Raw genomic sequence first — 20,247 nt, 5'->3', positions numbered from 1 at the left:
GAGAAATTGGTCTACTACTTTTACTACTACCACTACAACAACACAGTACCTCTCTCAGGGTTCATACCCGGACACAGCACTGCAATTGGTCTTTCTGTGTGGCTGGATCACACTGTCTCAGAAATGTATTACACGACTACTCAGGTTATCGTGCTTTTTTATGGACCTCCGCTTGTTCTCCTGTTCCCTTCTGAAAGTGAACAAACACTGCAAGAGCAAACATGCTGAGAAATCAAATCTTTTATGTAAATAGAAAGTTATAAAAGGGTCCAGACACTTTTTTTTTTTTTGCTGTTTCACTAGTTATCTTTTTTTACTGAACCCAACCAGCGATTCACCTCCTCTATTCTCGTTGTGCAATACGGGGTCCCCGAAAACGCCCAGATACGTTCTTTTAGAAACGGATCTCAGTATCGCGATGCAGGTCTTTCGATGTTATATACATGAGATTGTGTAATTCCGAACTTTATCCGCATCACTATTCCATTTTGTGCGATTCGAGCTGTTTCCCCTAACCAGCTGTTCCATTCTCTGTGAAGCCTGCTGCTAAAATGGACGGAGAGGTATCGCTCGATTCGCAAACACACTGGAATATAACGCCGCAGTTCGTAATGACACCGTTTCATGTGTACGACCTCTGAATACCTGCATCACTAAACCGAGAGCGTTTCAGTTTGTACACGGATGAATTTGGGTGTTTTTGGAGTCTTTGTTCACGTTTGTTCGGATCCCCCATACTGTACAACGAGGAGGTGGAAGTGAATCTCTGGTTGGGGTACGTTTCTCAAAAACAAGTGAAATCGCAAAAAAAAAGGTTTCCGGGGCCCTTCTATAACGTGCCATTTACATAAAAAAATAGAGATTTGGTTGTAAAAAAGCAAACTTCTCCTTTTTAAAGTGTACCTTTTTGTAAAGTGATAAGGCAGATTGGTCTGCGACGTGTCGTGTGCATCCCGCTTCAAACTGCATTAGACTATGTCGTGTCACGAAGACCCAAACATCAAAGGATGGGTAAAAAACCTCCAGTTAATTAGACCGTCAACTCTTCCCTTTGATCAAGGTTTATGACAAGCTGCACATGCTTAATCCAGCTGTGGAGGCTGAGGAGATACTGATGGCTCCCAACTCTGGGCTCACACTCCAGACTAACCGGTAAGGGAATAGAGACCGACAGTTGAAGTCGGAAGTTTACATCCTCATTAGCCAAATACATTTATACTCAGTTTTTCACAATTCCTGACATTTAATCCGAGTAAAAATTCCCTGTTTTTGGTGAGTTAGGATCACAACTTTATTTTAAGAATGTGAAATGTCAGAGTAATAGTAGAGAGAGTGATTTTTTCCAGCATTTATTTCTTTCATCACATTCCCAGTGGGTCAAAAGTTTACATAAACCCAATTAATATTTGGTAGCATTGCCTTTTAAATTGTTTAACTTGGGTCAAATGTTTCGGGTAGCCTTCCACAAGCTTCCCACAATAAGAATTTTGGCCCATTCCTCCTGACAGAGCTGGTGTAACTGAGTCATGTTTGTAGGTCTCCTTGCTCGCACACGCTTTTTCAGTTCTGCCCACAAATTTTCTATGGGATTGAGGTCAGGGCTTTGTGATGGCCTCTCCAATACCTTTACTTTGTTGTCCTTAAGCCGTTTTGCCACAACTTTGGAAGTATGCTTGGGGTCATTGTCCATTTGGAGGACCCATTTGCGACCAAGCTTTAACTTCCTGACTGATGTCTTGAGATGTTGCTTCAATATTTCCACATAATTTTCCTCCCTCCTTATGCCATCTATTTTGTGAAGTGCACCAGTCCCTCCTGCAGCAAAGCACCCTCACAACATGATGCTGCCACCCCCGTGCTTCACGATTGGATGGTGTTCTTCGGCTTGCAAGCCTCCCCCCTTTTCCTTCAAACATAACGATGGTCATTTTGGCCAAACCGTTCTATTTTTGTTTCATCAGACCAGAGGACATTTCTCCAAAAAGTACAATCTTTGTCCCCATGTGCAGTTGCAAACTGTAGTCTGGCTTTTTAATGGCGGTTTTGGACCAGTGCCTTCTTCCTTGCTGAGCGGCCTTTCGAGTTATGTGAATATAGGACTCGTTTTATTGTGGATATAGATACTTTTGTACCTGTGTCCTCCAGCATCTTCACAAGGTCCTTTGCTGTTGTTCTGGGATTGATTTGCACTTTTCGCACCACAGTACGTTCATCTCTAGCAGACAGAACGCATCTCCCTCCTGAGCGGTATGGCGGCTGCGTGGTCCCATGGTGTTTATACTTGCGTACTATTGTTTGTACAGATGAATGTGGTCCCTTCAGGCATTTGGAAATTGCTCCCAAGGATGAACCAGACTTCCAATGATGTCAAGCAAAGAGCCACTGAGTTTGAAGGTAGGCCTTGAAATACATCCACAGGTACACCTCCAATTGACTCAAATTATGTCAATTAGCCTATCAGAAGCTTCTAAAGCCATGACATCTTTTTCTGGAATTTCCAAGCTGTTTAAAGGCACAGTCAACTTAGTGTATAGTAACTTCTGACCCACTGGAATTGTGATACAGTGAAATAATCTGTCTGTAAGCGATTGTTGGAAGAATTACTGGATGTCCTAACCGACTTGCCAAAACTATAGTTTGTTAACAAGAATTTTGTGGAGTGGTTGAAAAACGAGTTTTAATGACTCCAACCTAAGTGTATATAAACTTCCGACTTCAACGGTACCTACCTAGCTTCACACATTTGTCTCCAGCTGAGACACTTTGAAAACTCAACATTTTACTTTGAGCACTCAGCATTGCACAGTACCTCTTCAGTTCCATCTCAAATGACAACATATCCTCTCTATAGTGCCCTACTCTTGACATTAAAACAACCGCTACCGCTTGAGTCGTCTCCAGAAAATAGAAGGCTACTAACTCTGGTGGTGTGTGTGAACAGGGACGGTGTGGTTGCTCTCTCCTACCGGGTGCTGGACTGTCCCAACCAGGCTACCATTGTCCAGGTGGATGAGAAGGGCCTCTTGTCCTCTGGCTCGCTCACTGGCTCCTCCTCCCTGCTGGTGACCTCACAGGAAACCTTCGGTGTCAATCAAACCCTGGTCCTCGCAGTGAAGGTGAAACCCTCTGCTCCTTAATTCAATTCTATTAATCTTTATTGTCCCTATGGGAATAAATACAATGTTAACACAGTACAATGAATGAGAATATGAAGTCATTTTGTTAAATTAATCATTTCCATACAAGTTTACCGCATCTCATGCAAATGTTGCCAATAACCAAAACGTCATTACCCATACTTACGTCTATCATCTTAATTCATGCCGTTATAAAGTAATGGCAACATGTTTTAAGACTACTAGTGAGAGACGGATTGCTTTGCAGTTGACTTCGGTCTAAGTATATTTCCTTACATTGTAGTCTATCCCTTTCTGTGGTTTCCCAGGTGGCCCCAGTGTCGTACCTGCGTTTCAGCACCAGTCCAGTTATCAACAACCCTTCCAGGGACAGCCTGTCTGCTATTCCTCTGGGCATGGTGCTTACTTTCACTGTTCACCTCCATGCGAACACTGGAGAGGTCCTTCACAGCCACAACTCCCTGCTCACGTTCACCACCAACAGGTAAGTTCACAAATGTTATTTCTGTTTAATTGTGGGGTTTGCGCAGCAAGAGCCCTATCTTAGTTATTCGATCTTCTTGTTCTTTGTTCTTGTTGTTCTAGAAACTCCCTTCAAAGTTCAAAACGTCCAGAATGGTCTCCCTCGAGTTGTTTGTATACCACTTTTTGATATGTTATACTTTTACGTTATTAAACTTATAGTCAATTTCTTTTTGGCCTAAATCCGCTTTTCATCAAGATTATAATGATCCCCATTCTGACATCACTTCCAACTGACATTCTCTAAGTAAAATCCTGCAACTTTTGACACACTTCATCTAATTATTCCACTTTGCAACAACTTAGACAAAGTTCAAGCGTTCCCATCTTTGTCTACTTCTGTGCTACTCAAATCTGGAGTTCAGACAAAAAATTATATTCGGATAAAAAGTTACAACAGTTTAAGTAACTGCATCAACAACATTTTCCGTAACGTTTTTGCAAACAACTGCCGTTTTGACCACTAACGGAACGAGTTAGACATTTTTTCTAAGGTAGAAATCTTCACCTACTTCTCTGCTTGTCAAATCCGCAATCGTAATTGTGCGTACCAATCTGTAACTAGAGCCATTTTAGTAAACCATCTCCGGTCTCTTTCTAGCTGCTATAAATCATGTCAGAAGCAAGCAGATTCATTATTTTCCAAACTACTACCGTTTTCACCACTGACCCAAGTTAGACAAAAATTTGAAATATTCCCCTACTTCTCGGCTTTTGAAATCGGGAAGCGGATTTGGAATCGTGTGTAACAATCTCTAGATAGAGCAGTTTTAGGAACCTGCGCCTGCTCTTTTCTAACAGCAGCTCTCTGTGTCAGTATTGAGTTTCCAAAACGGAACTGTTGCTAGGATACTCACTGGCACTGAGGGACAAAATTATGAGGAGAGAGAAGTGACCACAATTACTGACCACAACACAAATATTGACCACAACAACTGAGACAAAAAGTTAAAGCATTTACGTATTCATCTAATTCTCTGCTGGCGTTTGAACCAAAAATATTTTGATAAAAAGTGACAGCAATTAAGTACTGTAACCGCATTAACAACATTTTGACCGTTTTGACCACAACCCCAACAAGTTAGACAAAGTTGGAGCGTAAGGAATATTTGTCTACTTCACTGCTATTCATATCTGTTCGCGGAATCAAAATATTCACTACGGAACTTACGGTGCAGCTGTTTTAAAAACTGCATTACCACATCTTCAACTTTTCTGATTATACAGATAGCAGGCAGAACACACACGGATCCCCTACCAAATCAAACCCACCCCAAAACCAGACTTAACTTCTCTAGGGTAGGAATTTTGGATGAAAAGCATGCCCAAATTAAACTGCCTGCTTCTCGGGCCCAGAAGATATGATATGCATATAACTGGTAGATTTGGATAGAAAACACTCTAAAGTTTCCAAAACTGTTAAAATAGTGTCTGTGAGTATAACAGTTTTTGTTTGGCAGGCGAAAACCTGAGAAAAATCCATTCGGGAAGTTGTTTTTTGGGGGGTTTTGTAGTTTTCTATTCAATGCCATTACAGTATCCATTGACTTAGGACTCAAATTGCAGTTCCTATGCCTTCCACTAGATGTCAACAGTCTTTAGAAATTGTTTCAGGCTTGTATTCTGAAAAATGAGGAAGTAAGAGCAGTCTAAATGAGTGGACCCTAAAGTGTCACAGAGCTTTTTCATGCGCACGACCGAGAGAGTGCCTTTCTTGTTTACCTTTTATATTGACAACGTTATTGTCCGGTTTAAATATTATCGATTATTTAGGCTAAATACAACCTGAGGATTGAATATAAACATCGTTTGACATGTTTCTATGAACTTGACGGATACAATTTTGATTTTTTGTCTGCCTGTTTTGACTGCGTTTGAGCCTGTGGATTACTGAAGACAACGCGCAAACAAAACTGAGGTTTTTGGATATAAAGAGACTTTATCGAACAAAAGGAACATTTATTGAGTAAATGAATGCAACCATATGAAGATCATCAAAGGTAAGGTGATTAATTTTATCTCTATTTCTGACTTGTGTAACTCTTCTACTTGGCTGGTTACTGTTTGTAATGATTTGTCTGCTGGGCTATGTTCTCAAATAATCGTACGGTATGCTTTCGCCGTAAAGCATTTTTTCAATCTGACTCCGTGGTTGGATTCACAAGAAGTTAATCTTTAAACCTATGTAAAATATGTTTTGTTTTCTGAATTTTTATAATGAGTATTTCTGTATTTGAATTTGGCGCCCAGCAGTTTCACTGGCTGTTGAAGAGGTGGGACGCTAACGTCTCACGTACCCAAGAGAGGTTAAACAGGCATGATATATAATCAAATAGTATTTTTTTTAAATACAAAGATATTATAAAACAAAGTAAAAAATAGTGAAAATAATTATACAGTCGTGTCCAAAAGTTTTGAGAATGACACACATATTAATTTCCACTAAGTTTGCTGCTTCAGTGTCTTTAGATATTTTTGTCAGATGTTACTATGGAATACTGAAGTATAATTACAAGCATTTCATAAGTGTCACAGGCTTTTATTGACAATTTCATGAAGTTGATACAAAGAGACAATATTTGCAGTGTTGACCCTTTTTCAAGACCTCTGCAATCTGCGCCGGCATGCTGTCAATTAACTTCTGGGCCACATCCTGACTGATGGCAGCCCATTCTTGCATAATCAATGCTTGGAGTTTGTCAGAATTTGTGGGGTTTTGTTTGTCCACCCGCCTCTTGAGGATTGACCACAAGTTCTCAATGAAATTAAGGTCTGGGGCGTTTCCTGGCCATGGACCCAAAATATTGATGTTTTGTTCCCTGAGCCACTTAGTTATCACTTTTTCCTTATGGCAAGGTGCTCCATCATGCTGGATAAGGCATTGTTTGTCACCAAACTGTTCCTGGATGGTTGGGAGAAATTGCTCTCAGAGGATGTGTTGGTACCATTCTTTATTCATGGCTGTGTTCTAGGACAAAATTGTGAGTGAGCCCACTCCCTTGGCTGAGAAGCAACCCCACACATGACACACTTCACTGTTGGCATGACACAGGACTGATGGTAGCGCTCACCTTGTCTTCTCCGGACAAGGTTTTTTCCGGATGCCCCAAACAATCGGAAAGGGGATTCATCAGAGAAAATGACTTTACCCCAGTCCTCAGCAGTCCAATCCCTGTACCTTTTGCAGAAGGTGTTTGATGTTTTTCCTGGAGAGAAGTGGCTTCTTTGCTACCCTTCTTGACACTAGGCCATCCTCAAAGTCTTCGCCTTACTGTGCATGCAGATGCACTCACACCTGCCTGCTGCCATTCCTGAGCAAGCTCTGCACTGGTGTTGCCCCGATCCCGCAGCTGAATCAAATTTAGGAGATTGTCCTGGCGCTTGCTGGACTTTCTTGGGCACTCTGAAGCCTTCTTCACAACAATTGAACCGCTCTCCTTGAAGTTCTTGATAATAAATGGTTGATTTAGGTGCAATCTTACTGGAAGCAATATCCTTGCCTGTGAAGCCCTTTTTGTGCAAAGCAATGATGACGGCACGTGTTTCCTTGCAGGAAACCATGGTTGACAGGAAGAACAATGATTCCAAGCACAATGATTCCACCCTCCTTTTGAAGCTCCTTTTGAAGCTTCCAGTCTGTTATTCGAACTCAGTCAGCATGACAGAGTGATCTCCAGCCTTGTCCTCGTCAACACTCACACCTGTGTTAACGAGAGAATCACTGACATGATGTCAGCTGGTCCTTTTGTGGCACGGCTGAAATGCAGTGGAAATGTTTTTGGGGGGATTCAGTTCATTTGCATGGCAAAGAGGGACTTTGCAATTAATTGCAATTCATCTGATCACTCTTCATAACATTCTGGAGTATATGCAAATTGCCATCATACAAACTGAGGCAGCAGACTTTGTGAAAATTAATATTTGTGTCATTCTCAAAACTTTTGGCTACGACTGTACATTCTAATTTGGGTTGGTTTATGGAGTTGTGAAATTAGCTGGGTCCATGTTTTCTACAAAGGAAAGGTTTCCAGATATTATAACATGTAACTGCAGATCCCCTAATGGAGTAGGGTATTTTCTTTAGCTTGAGATATTGCATAACTTTCTTTATCCAATGGTTAAAAAGAGGAGGCAACCGATCCTTCCACTTAAATAGTATAAGACGTCTAGCTAGAAGAGTAGTAAAATGCCAGCCTGTTGCCATAGAACTGTTTAGAAGAGCTTTCCTGTGGTGTAAATAATCCCAATCCACCCGATCAAATGTTTTCTCAGCATCAAGTGATAACAATATCTCTGGAGTGTCAGATGAATAGGGATTGTAAAGTATATTATAAAGACGTCTGATGTTGAAAAAAGAGTGACCATTTTTTATGAAACCAGTTTGATCTGTAGAGATAAGGACTCAAAACGGCAGGCAATCATCTTAAACTCAGCAAAAAAAGAAACGCTCTCACTGTGTGTAAATGTTTGTATAAACATAAGATTCAACAACTGAGACATAAACTGAACAAGTTCTACAGACATGTGACTAACAGAAATTTAATAATGTGTCCCTGAAAAAAGGGGGGGTCAAAATGAAAAGTAACAGTCAGTATCTGGTGTGGCCACCAGCTGCATTAAGTACTGCAGTGCATCTCCTCCTCATGGACTGCACCAGATTTACAAGTTCTTGCTGTGAGATGTTAACCCACTCTTCCACCAAGGCACCTGCAAGTTCCTGGACATTTCTGGGGGGAATGGCCCTAGCCCTCACCCTCCAATCCAACAGGTCCCAGACATGCTCGTCAGTGAAGAGCACTTTTTGCCAGGCTTGTCTGGTCCAATCGACGGTGGGTTTGTGCCCATAGGCGATGTTGTTGCCGGTGATGTCTGGTGAGGAACTGCCTTACAACAGGCCTACAAGCCCTCAGTCCAGCCTCTCTCAACCTATTGCGGACAGTCTGAGCACTGATGGAGGGATTGTGCGTTCCTGGTGTAACTCGGGCAGTTGTTGCCAAAATATGAACAAATTCTTATTTTCAGTGACGGCCTAGGAACAGTTAACTGCCTTGTTCAGGGGCAGGACGACAGATTTTTACCTTGTCTGCTCGGGGATTCGATCTTACAACCTTTCGGTTACTAGTCCAACGCTCTAACCACCATACCGAACGTCGGACCGTCTGCGGAGCAGACTCTTGACATCATTGAAAGCGGCATGGTCACGAGCAACGCTGGGGGCATAGTCTGGGAAGATGGAGATGGGTGCTCCGTTGCATCAAAGTGGGCCAAATTCTCTGGCACGCTGAAGAACATCAATACAATCCTGATAATAGTGTAGTTTAGCCACAACGATGCAAGGTTTTCCACCAGGCTTTCTTGCTTGAGAGCCCCGACTTGAGTGGTCTACAAGGATGTCTTTATCCATTTTGAGGGCTTCCTTCAATAACTTTGAGACCGATGAAGTAGAACTTTAGCCCGGGTCCTCAGCTACCGAGCAAGAATCTCGGCCTTAAATTCCTCAGAGTAAATATTTTTTTGCCGTGCCGAGGGGTGGAGCAGCTCAGCTCCCACTTGTTGAAGAACTCACTGACAAAATAACTTTCTCTTGTCAGTGACTCCGCTGAACTTAAACTTTTGCAGGTTATGTGCCATTTACGCATTAAAACTCAAATTAAAGTTGAACAAGGTAAAGCACGTAACATAATTTTTTTTAATGTCACTACCACCATTTTTTTTTTTTTTTAAGAGCTTTAGCAAGCCGCACAACTTTACTTGTAAAGTTACCATCTAGTGATGGTTGCTTTCTGTGAATTTCCTTAAAGGTATTAATTTTCAAGTTACAAAGAACCCCACAATTATACTATTTTGGTGCAGACTTAAGTCAAATGAAGGGCAACTTGTACTTGAGATACTGTTTGAAGCAGTGTTTGCTGCTGAGGGGAGGACGGCTCTTAATAATGTCTGGAATTTAGTGTAATGGAGTTTATGGAATCTTATCAAACCTATGAATTTTGAGCCGTTTTACTCCCCTCTGCAGCCTCCACTGGTATGAAGGTGTACACATTGGGGAAGAAAATATTAATAGGAAAGGTGAAAGCAGCAAGGTAGACTATTGAGATGGGGTGGTAGGGTTTAAGAGATGGCTGTTGGCTGTATGGACCAAGGCTGCTGGAAATATTGTGCCATGTCTTCTCTCTGAGTGCTCTTTTAGTTTGAGGAAGCCTGGAAGAGCTTGCACTAATGTACGACACTCCAATTTCTTAGGAAGAAATTGCTTAAAGAGAGTTAGACAAGAGATGACAGCACTCCAAACGGTTCTGCCTTTACCAGTGGAACAGAAAATTGAATTTGGCAGTTAAATCTCTCAGAATGCATTTATTCAATCAGGTCTTGTAGCCTTCGCAGCAAAGTTAACATTGTATATAACATAGCGACACCATCCCTGGTATGCATTTTCTGAATTACATTTAAATGTTTATTTATTTATGCATTTAACTAGGCAAGTCAGTTAAGAACAAATTCTTATTTACAATGACGGCCAACTGCGGGTGGGTCAACTGCCTTGTTCAAGGGCAGAACGACAGATTTTTACCTTGTCAGCTTGGGGATTCGACCTGGCAACCTTTCGGTTACTGGCCCAACGCGCTAATCACTAGGCTACCTGCCGCCCCTGAATGCATTGTATGTGGTGTATTTCTTTAAATATACAATGACTTAGGAAAGTATTCAGACCCTTTGACTGTTACCACATTTTGTTACGTTACAGCCTTATTCTAAAATTGATTAAATTAAGAAAATAAAAATCCTCAGCAATCAACACACATACCCCCTAATGACAAAACAAAACAGGTTTTTAGACATTTTTGCAAATCTATTTAAAATAAAAAACATACCTTATTTACATAAGTATTCAGACCCTTTGCTATGAGGCTTGAAATTGAGCTCATGTGCATCCTGTTTCCATTGATCATCCTTGAGATGTTTCTACAACTTGATTGGTGTCCACCTGTGGTAAATTCAATTGATTGGACATGATTTGGAAAGTCACACTGTCTATGTAAGGTCCCACAGTTGACAGTGCATGTCAGAGCAAAAACCAAGCCATGAGGTCAAAGGAATTGTCCGTAGAGCTCAGAGACAGGATTGTGTCGAGGCACAGATTTGGGGAAGGGTACCAAAAAATGTATGCATCATTGAAGGTCCCCAAGAACACAGAGGTCTCCATCACTCTTAAGTGGAAGAAGTTTGGAACCACCAAGACTCTTCTTAGAGCTGCCCCCCCAGCCAAACTGAGCAATCGGTGGAAAAGGGCCTTGGTCAGGGAGGTGACCAAGAACCCAATGGACAGAGCTCTACAGTTCCTTTGTGGAGATGGGAGAACCTTCCAGAAGCACAACCATCTCTGCAGCTCTCCACCAATCAGGCCTTTCTGGTAGAGTGGCCAGACGGAAGCCAGTCCTCAGTAAAAGGCACATGACAGCCCGCTTGGAGTTTGCCAAAAGGCACCTAAAGACAGACCATGAGAAACAAGATTCTCTGGTCTGATGAAACCAAGATTGAACTCTGGCCTGAATGCCAACCGTCATGTCTGGAAGAAACCTGGCACCATTCCTAGGATGAAGGATGGTGGTGGCAGCATCATGCTTTGGGGATGTTTTTCAGCGGCAGGGACTGGGACATCTGTCAGCATCGAGGGAAAGATGAACAGAGCAAAGTACAGAGATCCTTGATGAAATCCTGCTCCAGAGCGCTCATGACCTCAGACTGAAGCGAAGGTTAACAGGACAAAGACCCTAAGCACGCAGCCAAGACAACGCAGGAGTGGCTTCGGGACAAGTCTCTGAATGTCCTTGAGTTGCCCAGCGAGAGCCCAGACTTGAACCCGATCAAACATCTCTGGAGAGACCTGAAAATATCTGTGCAACAACGCTCCCCATCCAACCTGACAGCTTGAGAGTATCTGCAGAGAAGAATGGGAGAAACTCCCCAAATACAGGTTTTCCAAGCTTGTAGCATCATACCCAAGAAGACTCAAGGCTGTAATCGCTGCCAAAGATGCTTCAACAAAGTTCTGAGTAAATGGTCTGAATACTTATGTCAATTTGATATTTCAGTTTATTGTTAACAAATTAGCAAACATTTCAGAACCTGTTTTTGCCTTGACATTATGGGGTATTGTGTGTAGATTGAGGGTTTTGAGTAAGGTCTGAGTACTTTCCGAAGGCACTGTATATTGGCACGTACAAGATCGGTACTTGACATTGAGATATGTAGAAGTGAAAGCGCTGTTTTTCTGCTGTGTTTTGCTGTGAGAGTGCAACACAAAGTGTGCGTATGTGTGCACGCTGCACAGCCCAAGTCTGTTTATCCTGATGCTGCTGCAGTCCAACTACAGTTAATGAGTGCACCGTGGCGGTGTTTAAAGCCAGCATGTCTCTCCCAAGGTGCCCAACATTAATTTAGACTGCTTTTCGTTCCTCCCCATTCAGAGTGAGTAGTTTCCACCTGAGTGAGCTAAATTAATGGGAGTGTGTGAAGAAGGGAGACAGCACTGCTCAGCCCGGCTGGGGACTCCCTCATTGGCCTGCACAATAAATTGATTCCATTACTTTATTCTCAAGGTGCTGACAGACTACTTTAGGAGAGACCTGTCCAAATAAGAGTAAGGAAGGGGCTGATGGTGGGTTACTAAGGGGTTCTGAATGTGATTGGGCCACAGGAGTGTCACTTTGTCTTGTGCCCAGGCAGAGGTAGTTGATTACTGATTATGCAAGGAAAGCCATTGGTTATTCATACCAACCTACATGTTGACCATTTCCTATCCTGTCTGTCTGTAGGGATGACCTGGTGCAGATGGGCCGGGGCCCGGGTAACAACACCCTGACGGTGCGGACAGTCAACGTGGGCCTCACCCTGCTGGCCGTGTGGGACGAGGAGCAGGCAGGCATGGCTGACTACCTGGCGCTGCCCGTTCAGCACGCCATCCACCCCGAGGACGCCACGAGGCTGGTGGTGGGAGACGTGGTCTGCTTCAGCGCCCAACTCCTCAGCCCCCAAGGTGAGAGGTCAAAGAGGGGTTCATGTGGTGTTGTAAAATAACAGGTACGCTGTCACTGGTAGTACTACCGAGGTGCATGAAGTTGAGATGAGGCTTATCTGCAAAGATGTTGAGACAATATTTGGAGCAAAATGGACGCTTTGTTGGATTGATGCGGTTTCACATGGGTCTCTGGGATGTTGCGTTTTTAATATGCGATATCAATGGAGGCTGGTGGGAGGAGCTATACGAGGACGGGCTCATTGGAATGGAATTGATGGTATCAAACACATGGAAACCACGTTTTTGACTCCGTTCCATTTATTCCATTCTAGCCATTACAATGAGCCCATCCTCCTATGGCTCTTCCCACCAGCCCCCACTGTGTGTGATTGATATCTTTTGCAATATCCGTGTTTGTTTTCATCTACTTCGGAATGGAGTATATTTTTCTGCTGATTATTTAAACATTACCATTGTCAGCCCTGCGGGAAGGAGTGGGACGGATGAGACAGTCTTACAGTAAATGATGTGTGAAAATTCAAGATGAGTGTTGAACCAAGGGGAGTTTCTCAGCTCTACTGTTTTCCCTACAGGTGTCCCGGGTACCTGGAGCTCCTCATCCACTGGCGTGCTGCAGGTAGACTCTAAAATGGGCGTGGCCGTGGCAAGAGACGCAGGCACCACCACTGTCTACTATGAGATCCCTGGGCTGCTGAAGACCTACAGAGAGGTACTGTAACGACAACCTTGCTACCAGAGGACATTTGTGTGTCAGAGATGGAATGAAAGTATGTTGTGCAACAACAAATGGTTTAATCATGATTATCCAAACAGTATACACTACCCCGGTTTCTAGAGAGGTGGACAACACTACCCACTGGGCACACACTGGTTGAATCAACGTTGTTTCACGTAAATGACGTTGAACCAACGTGGAATAGACGTTGAATTGACATCTGAGGGGGTGCAGCAGTCTAAGGCAGTGCTAGAGGCGTCACTAGAGATCCGTGTTCGATCCCGGGCTGTGTCGCAGCCGGCCTCGACCGGAAGATCCATGAGGCGGCGCACAATTGGCCCAGCGTCGTCCGGGTTAGGTGAGGGTTTGGTGTTTCCGCCGACATATTGGTGCGTCTGACTTCCGGGTTAAGTGAGCAGTGCGGCTTGGCAGGATCGTGTTTCGGAGGACGCATGGCTCTCGACCTTCGCCTCTCCCGAGTCCGTACGGGAGTCAACAGCGATGGGACAAGACTGTAACTACCAATTTGGACATCACGAAATTGGGGATAAAAAAAGAATACAAATAGAATTGACGTCTGTGCCAGGGGGTACCTAGTTGCTTCTCCTAGAACAAACCTGAAGTCTTAGGGTAGAGTTCTACACAGTAAACATCTGACACTATAAAGATGCTTATAAGACCATCATGATCAGTACCAGATGATCATGGCTGTCTCAGTGTAACGTGTGTGACGGCCCTCCCCTCCCACCCCCTGCTGTGGGTCTGAAGTCTCCACAAAGAGACACGCAGGCAGCATGGAGAAGATTAATTAGCCCAGCCTTCCTCTGAGATGGAGCACTCTCTCTCTCTCTCTCTCTCTCTCTCTCTCTCTCTCTCAAAGATCATCTCTCACCGCCTCGTCTGTCTGTCTGTCTCTTCTAGTCAGCTCCCTCTTTCCGGCTGCTACAGGCTTCTATGTGTTCCTGTTTTTACATATGAATCTTTCCCAATTAGCTGGCAGTGAGTGACTGAGGAGGATCAGTGTGGAGTGGATTAGATAGATGCTATCAGGATCAGTAGCTAACACTCCGACAGGAACAACACATCTTAAAGGAGAAGGCTCTGAATGGAGATGTTAACCGGTACCGTGTTGCTGTACTGAACACTGAAGTGAATAGGCCCAGCTGTTCACTTCAATTTGCACGTCCATAGGATTTAAATCACAGGACAGGTGAATGCAATGTGGAGGCTAGCTGGAATTGTTTTTACCAGTCCCTGTAACTTTTATATCAGTGCAGATGAAGGAAAGTAGACAATGAGCGGAGACTTCTTTACAGACTTGAGATTCACCCCAAGTAATACCAGTGTTATGACTCACTGTGTTGGTTTGTCCCAGGTGGTGGTGGAGGGGGCCACCAGGACAGCGGTGATGGCTCACCCTGCAGCGGTGAGGGGGGACAGGGACGCCAGGATACTGCTCACCACCAGAGAGACGGGAACCAACCTCATAGGCTCCTGCTCCTCTGCCCAGACCGCCTCCATCGCCCTGCTGCACCCAGAGACCTCCGTCAGCTGCCGTCTGAGCTTCACCAGCGACGCCGTCGACTTCTCCGCCCATGACGTCTACCTCACACACATCAGCTTCGACCCCAGCACCGGTAAGACCTGTTCTCGGGCTCAAGGAAGTTGAGGTGGTGAATGTTGGGCAGTATGTTTACTGAATGGTCTTTTCTCCAACCTTCAGTTTACTTGTGCATAATGGATTTGACCTTCACATCATTAATCACCCATTAGACATGCGTGCAGCAGGAGGGATTTACTAAACCCACAGTGGGTCAGCTGCGGTGCAGTGCACCAGGGGCTGCTCTGGCAAAGAGGGCAAGGAAGTTCTGTTTACAAGGGAATAATTTACTGGAGGCCATAAACGGTGTTGGGGTGATATATTCAGCAGAATGGGTCTAATTGTTTTGGGGAGTTTGGGGCTCCTCTCCTACCCCAGCCCAGTGCAGGCTTATATTGGGGTGGGGGGGGCGACGACTAATGTATGTGAGATGACTCTGGAGTAGGGTTGGAGGGGAGGGTAAACTGACTAAACACCAGCACAGGTGGGGAAAGATTCTCCCTCCACTATTGCTACATAAGGGATTAGAATTGAGTGGGTTCTAATCATGTTTTAAATGGAATTCTCATGGCTATTGCGTTTGCCTTTTTTAAATAATGTTCTAGTGAAGAGGCTTTTAATGGGGGAAATCATGTTTTAAGCATCTGAGACCATGTGGTTGTGGAAGACCAGCATCGTCTTTAAGAAGTAGATTCTAAGAAGCATCCATAAACATGAACAACTTGAAATAAGACCTATTTTGACGTCACCTTTCTCTTTAGAAACACCGACACCTATTGTTACCTCTCTACCTCCGCCCTCTCTCCCGCTTTCCCTTCCAGGCTTCTACTCCTGCTCTCTGACCCTGCAGTCTCTGAGTGACCAGCAGACACGGGTGCTGAGCCTGTCCATGACCAGTCTGTTGGTGAGGGCCGGGGTGGAGGGCAGTGCCTTCTCTGGGGAGCAGGTCAGTGCCAGGCTGCCCGTGGAGACAGGCCTGTATTCTGACCAGACAGAGCTGCTGCTCAGCAACCTGCAGCCTGACGCAGAGCTCACTGTCTACGGCCCTACCGCAGCACTCGGCAGCCTGGAGGTATGTCTGTCTGTCAACTTTATTTGAAAGTGCCTTTTGACGTGGGTCTCATACCTTCCAGAAGCTGTTAAAAATGGAAAATGGAAATGAATGATGAGGACAATGAGGGAGGTATAACATTTGGCACTGGATGTCACTTCTCCATAACCCCAGTGTTTCACCCACCATCTACTCCTGTCCGTTAGGTGTCGTCCAGCTCTCCGTCCATCTCGATCCAAGAGAGAGAAGTGTTCCACGGCTTCCCCAGTTACTCTAAGTACACGGTCAGTGTGGTGGACCCCCAGGCTGCAGCCTCAGCCTCCGTGTCCATAACCAGCTCATCCACTGGCCAGATCCTCGTCATCCCAGTCACCGTCATCCACGTGACTGATCCCAGCACCACAATGCAAGGTCAGCTAGCCATCTCTGAGTGGAACAAGGTTGACGATATGGTAGATGTGATAACTCTGATGGTGCAGAATACAAGATATACTGTAAAAGGGGGATACTTTCAACATCCTAATTATAGCAGTGTTGGGACACTTTCCTTGAAAATATTCAGGTCAGTCATTTTATCTGAGAGCGGTATTATTATAGCAACAGTAGGAAAGTAGCAGACTGCAGTGTGAAGCCTGCATCCTCTGACCAGCCATCCATAAAGCCATTAGTTGTTCATGGGCTTGAGAAATGGAGCACGTTAGGATTTCGCTGAAGTGTCAACTAGCATCACCCCATTGTCGTTGCAGTATCAGAACATTCAACTGTGAATTATTCTTATTTTTTACATTTGTACAAGGTAACGCGCTTATAATTGTTCAAAAGAAGCACTGAGCAGTGTCATGTCCTAGTCTCACCCGTCCCTTTTGTCCTCTCCAGCTGCTGCTTCCGTGGTTGCCATGGAGGGATCCCATTTCCTGCAGGCCTTCATAGACTCTTACCAGATGATGTTCTTCACCATCTTCGCGCTACTGGCTGGCACCGCCATCATCATCATCGGTGTGTAGCCAAATCCCCAACTAAGATTGTGTTTTTTGCAGGAAACCCGTCGTCACGTTACCTTGTTAGCAGGTCCGCGTGGTGACTCAATATAATAAAAAACCAAGTGGGTTGGATAGTGAATGTTTTGATGTTGATACTGCAAAGCTTCAGGGACCATGAAGACATTTGACCATTCTAACAGGTAACATTAATGTTCTCTTCCTACCCAGTGTGCCATGCGCTGTTCTCTCAGAGGGACTTAGCGCCTCACCCAGCCTTCATTCAGAGGACACCGTCCCCTTCAGGTAGAGACCTGTCATTGTTTACATTATGTTCCCTTTTAAATAGTGTTGACTTCAGTTTGCCCCTTTCTAATAGGCTTTATACCTCTGCAACACAATCGAATTGAAAGAGGTAACTTGATGTTTTATTTCAGCTGTGTTTGGCAAAATGTTGTTTCTCATTTGCTTAGTAGACATTTGTTGAATAGCTGTTTGGAGACAATGATCAGAGCTGTTTATTGCTCATATACTCTGCTCCGTTGAGGGTGCTTGAGTTTCAGTGCTGTTCCGTTTGTTTAGCCTGCTGTGCCTCACTCCCACCTCTGATTCAGGTTTTGCCTCACCCGTCTCAAACTCCTTCACCAACAACATGACCTCCCCGGACACAAGGAGCAGCCACAAACTACGACTCTTCTCCCCAGACTACAACTCCCGGTAGGGATCCCTACAGTACCTACCCCAGCTTCTGACAACACCCCAGGCCTGAACTCTACATGGGATTGGGCAGTGGTGCCTTTGTCACTCAGAGGAGAATGGCAGAGAATCTTACTGCTTAATTCGGTCATATGTCATATACAGTATTCAAAAGTATGTGAAGTTTGTTTTAAAAAGGGGGCAAACTCATACAAAGTTGCATTTTCATTTAGTCATGCATTGATGTCAATGGGAGACTAAGTGAACGTTTGACTTAAACGGAAGTTATGATTTGCCCCAAAATGTGCACTTCAATTAGGACTGAAAACGGACTTTAAGCAATATGAAGTCAACAGGGCTATCTTTGTGTGTGTGCGCGTGTTCTCAATTGGGTAAAAGTCTGTCCTCTCCTTGACGACTCCTCTCCAACATGACTCGGAGACCGATAAAGTGGTCGCCACATGTAGGAGGGTGTAAATTCGTGAACTGAGAAGTTTGATCGTCTCCTTGATACGCTACTTATCTGTTATCTATAAAATGTCTGGCACAACCAGCAACATTTATTTTTACCACGTAACACATATTTTGGTATTCCTCCTCTGCAAATGTAATTTGCCTTATGATGCGCAAGTGGAGAAGTCTCATTTCATACAAGCACATTTGTTTGCACGTTTCCTGGAGTCCCTTTGACCATTTTCAAAAAGAGGCGAGGAGAGGATGGAGGAAAGGATGCTAGGAGTCGAGCAATACCAATTGAGAATCTCCCGGTGTGTATGTGAAGCAAGGCACAAACCATCCCTGCCCCAACTGCAACAAGATTTGTAGGTCACGGATTGGCCTGATCAGCCATCTCCGGCCCCATGACCAGTCAGACCATGTGTGAATCATGGTGTGTGTTTTTGTGTGTGAAGCATGGTACATTTAAACTAGTTTGCTTTTTTGTTTTTGTACTCTGTTTTCAGTATTTGTAGTTATACCGTGTTATGTTTGATTTCATACCAATACTTAACTGTTGCAGCCTCTTAAAATTAACTAATTTATACTCCCATTTTGCTTTTCACATTTAATAGTTTTGCTTTTCAGAAATGTACTTCTAAGCTTGAAGATATGTGTTGTTGATCAAGAATTGTTGCTTTGAAACTCAGGAATTTGACAAACTACTCTCCTGGATGGCCTAGTTGTCAGCAGCAAGTGATAACATGAAGATGCTGATTTCAGGTTATGTTTAAATGTTATTTTGGGGAAATGTAGCATATTGATTTTGTGAAGTATAACCACTGAATCCGTCCATTTTGTTAGTGTGCATATTAAGGACATATCACCTATGTTCAAAAGCAGGATATGGTCAGTCTGTATGTTCACTTTGAAGACATTCTTGTTTTGAAACTCGGTTGTATTTAACCATTTTTAAATGCTTTGGTCAGTACAGTGCTTATTGAGCCTAAAGAAAGGCAGCTCTTCTGTCAATCACCAATGTGAAATAGTTTGGAAATGTGAACCATGTTTCAGTTTTTCATTATATACCGAACAAAAATATAAACACAACATGCAACAATTTCAAAGATTCTACTGAGTTACAGTTCATGTAAGGAGATCAGTCAATTGAAATAAATTCATTAGGCCCTAATCTATGGATTTCACATGACTGGGAATACAGATATGCATCTGTCGGTCAAAGATGCCTTACAAAAAATGGGCCTCACAATGGGCCTCAGGATCTCGTCCCGGTATTTCTGTGTGTTCAAATTGCCATCGATAAAATGCAGCTTATGCCTGCCCATACCATAACCCCACCGCCACCATGGGCACTCTGTCCACAACGTTCATATCAGCAAACCGCTCGCCCACAAGACGCCATACACGTGGTCTGCGGTTGTGAGGCCGGTTGGACGTACTGCCAAATTCTCTAAAACGACGTTGGAAGCAGTTTATGGTAGAGAAATTAACATTCAATTCTCTGGCAACAGCTCTGGTGGACATTCCTGCAGTCAGCATGCCAATTGCATGCTCCCTCAACTTGAGATATCTGTGGCATTGTGTTGCGTGACAACTGCACATTTTGAAGTGGCCTTTTATTGTCCCCAGCACACGGTGCACCTGTGTAACGATCATGCTGTTTAATCAGCCTCTTGATATGCCACACCTGTCAGGTGGGTGGATTATCTTGGCAAAGGAGAAATGCTCACTAACAGGGATGTAAACAAATTTGTGCACATTTTGAGAAATAAGCTTTTTGTGCATATGGAAAATTTCTGCAATCTTTTTTTTCAGCTCATGAAACATGGGACCAACCACTTTACATGTTGCGTTTATATATTTGTTCAGTGTACAATCCCTTCAGTATCTTATCATCCGAAGTGAACTAGCAATGTTGTAAATGACCTATGTATTACGAGGCATATGTTCATGTACTGTATGTATGCGCCCGAAGGCCTTGAAGCAAGCTCTGATAAGTTATTATTGAGGCCTATTGAGACTGCACTGCAATTTTTTGGAAGAATAATCACTA

At 43.9% G+C, this 20,247-nt stretch overlaps 1 protein-coding gene across 1 annotated transcript in view; it reads left to right on the top strand.

The window, feature by feature from the left end:
* nup210 (nucleoporin 210) overlaps window positions 1–19,357 on the top strand; it is a 49,897-nt gene extending 30,540 nt beyond the window's left edge. The window contains exons 29-39 of the mRNA XM_039008612.1: window positions 1,061–1,152; window positions 2,942–3,116; window positions 3,446–3,621; window positions 12,476–12,696; window positions 13,272–13,408; window positions 14,790–15,051; window positions 15,836–16,086; window positions 16,272–16,476; window positions 16,942–17,061; window positions 17,274–17,348; window positions 17,657–19,357. Coding sequence (XP_038864540.1) covers window positions 1,061–1,152; window positions 2,942–3,116; window positions 3,446–3,621; window positions 12,476–12,696; window positions 13,272–13,408; window positions 14,790–15,051; window positions 15,836–16,086; window positions 16,272–16,476; window positions 16,942–17,061; window positions 17,274–17,348; window positions 17,657–17,763 — 1,821 coding nt within the window. The 3' untranslated portion in view covers window positions 17,764–19,357. The remainder of the gene's footprint in view (window positions 1–1,060; window positions 1,153–2,941; window positions 3,117–3,445; window positions 3,622–12,475; window positions 12,697–13,271; window positions 13,409–14,789; window positions 15,052–15,835; window positions 16,087–16,271; window positions 16,477–16,941; window positions 17,062–17,273; window positions 17,349–17,656) is intronic.
* Window positions 19,358–20,247: the final 890 nt, after the last annotated feature.

This window comes from Salvelinus namaycush, chromosome 14 (genome assembly GCF_016432855.1).
Source record: "Salvelinus namaycush isolate Seneca chromosome 14, SaNama_1.0, whole genome shotgun sequence".
In the NCBI taxonomy this organism is placed as follows: Eukaryota; Metazoa; Chordata; class Actinopteri; order Salmoniformes; family Salmonidae; genus Salvelinus; species Salvelinus namaycush.
Note: the sequence above shows the minus strand (reverse complement) of the source record. Positions and strands in the feature narration are given on the sequence as shown.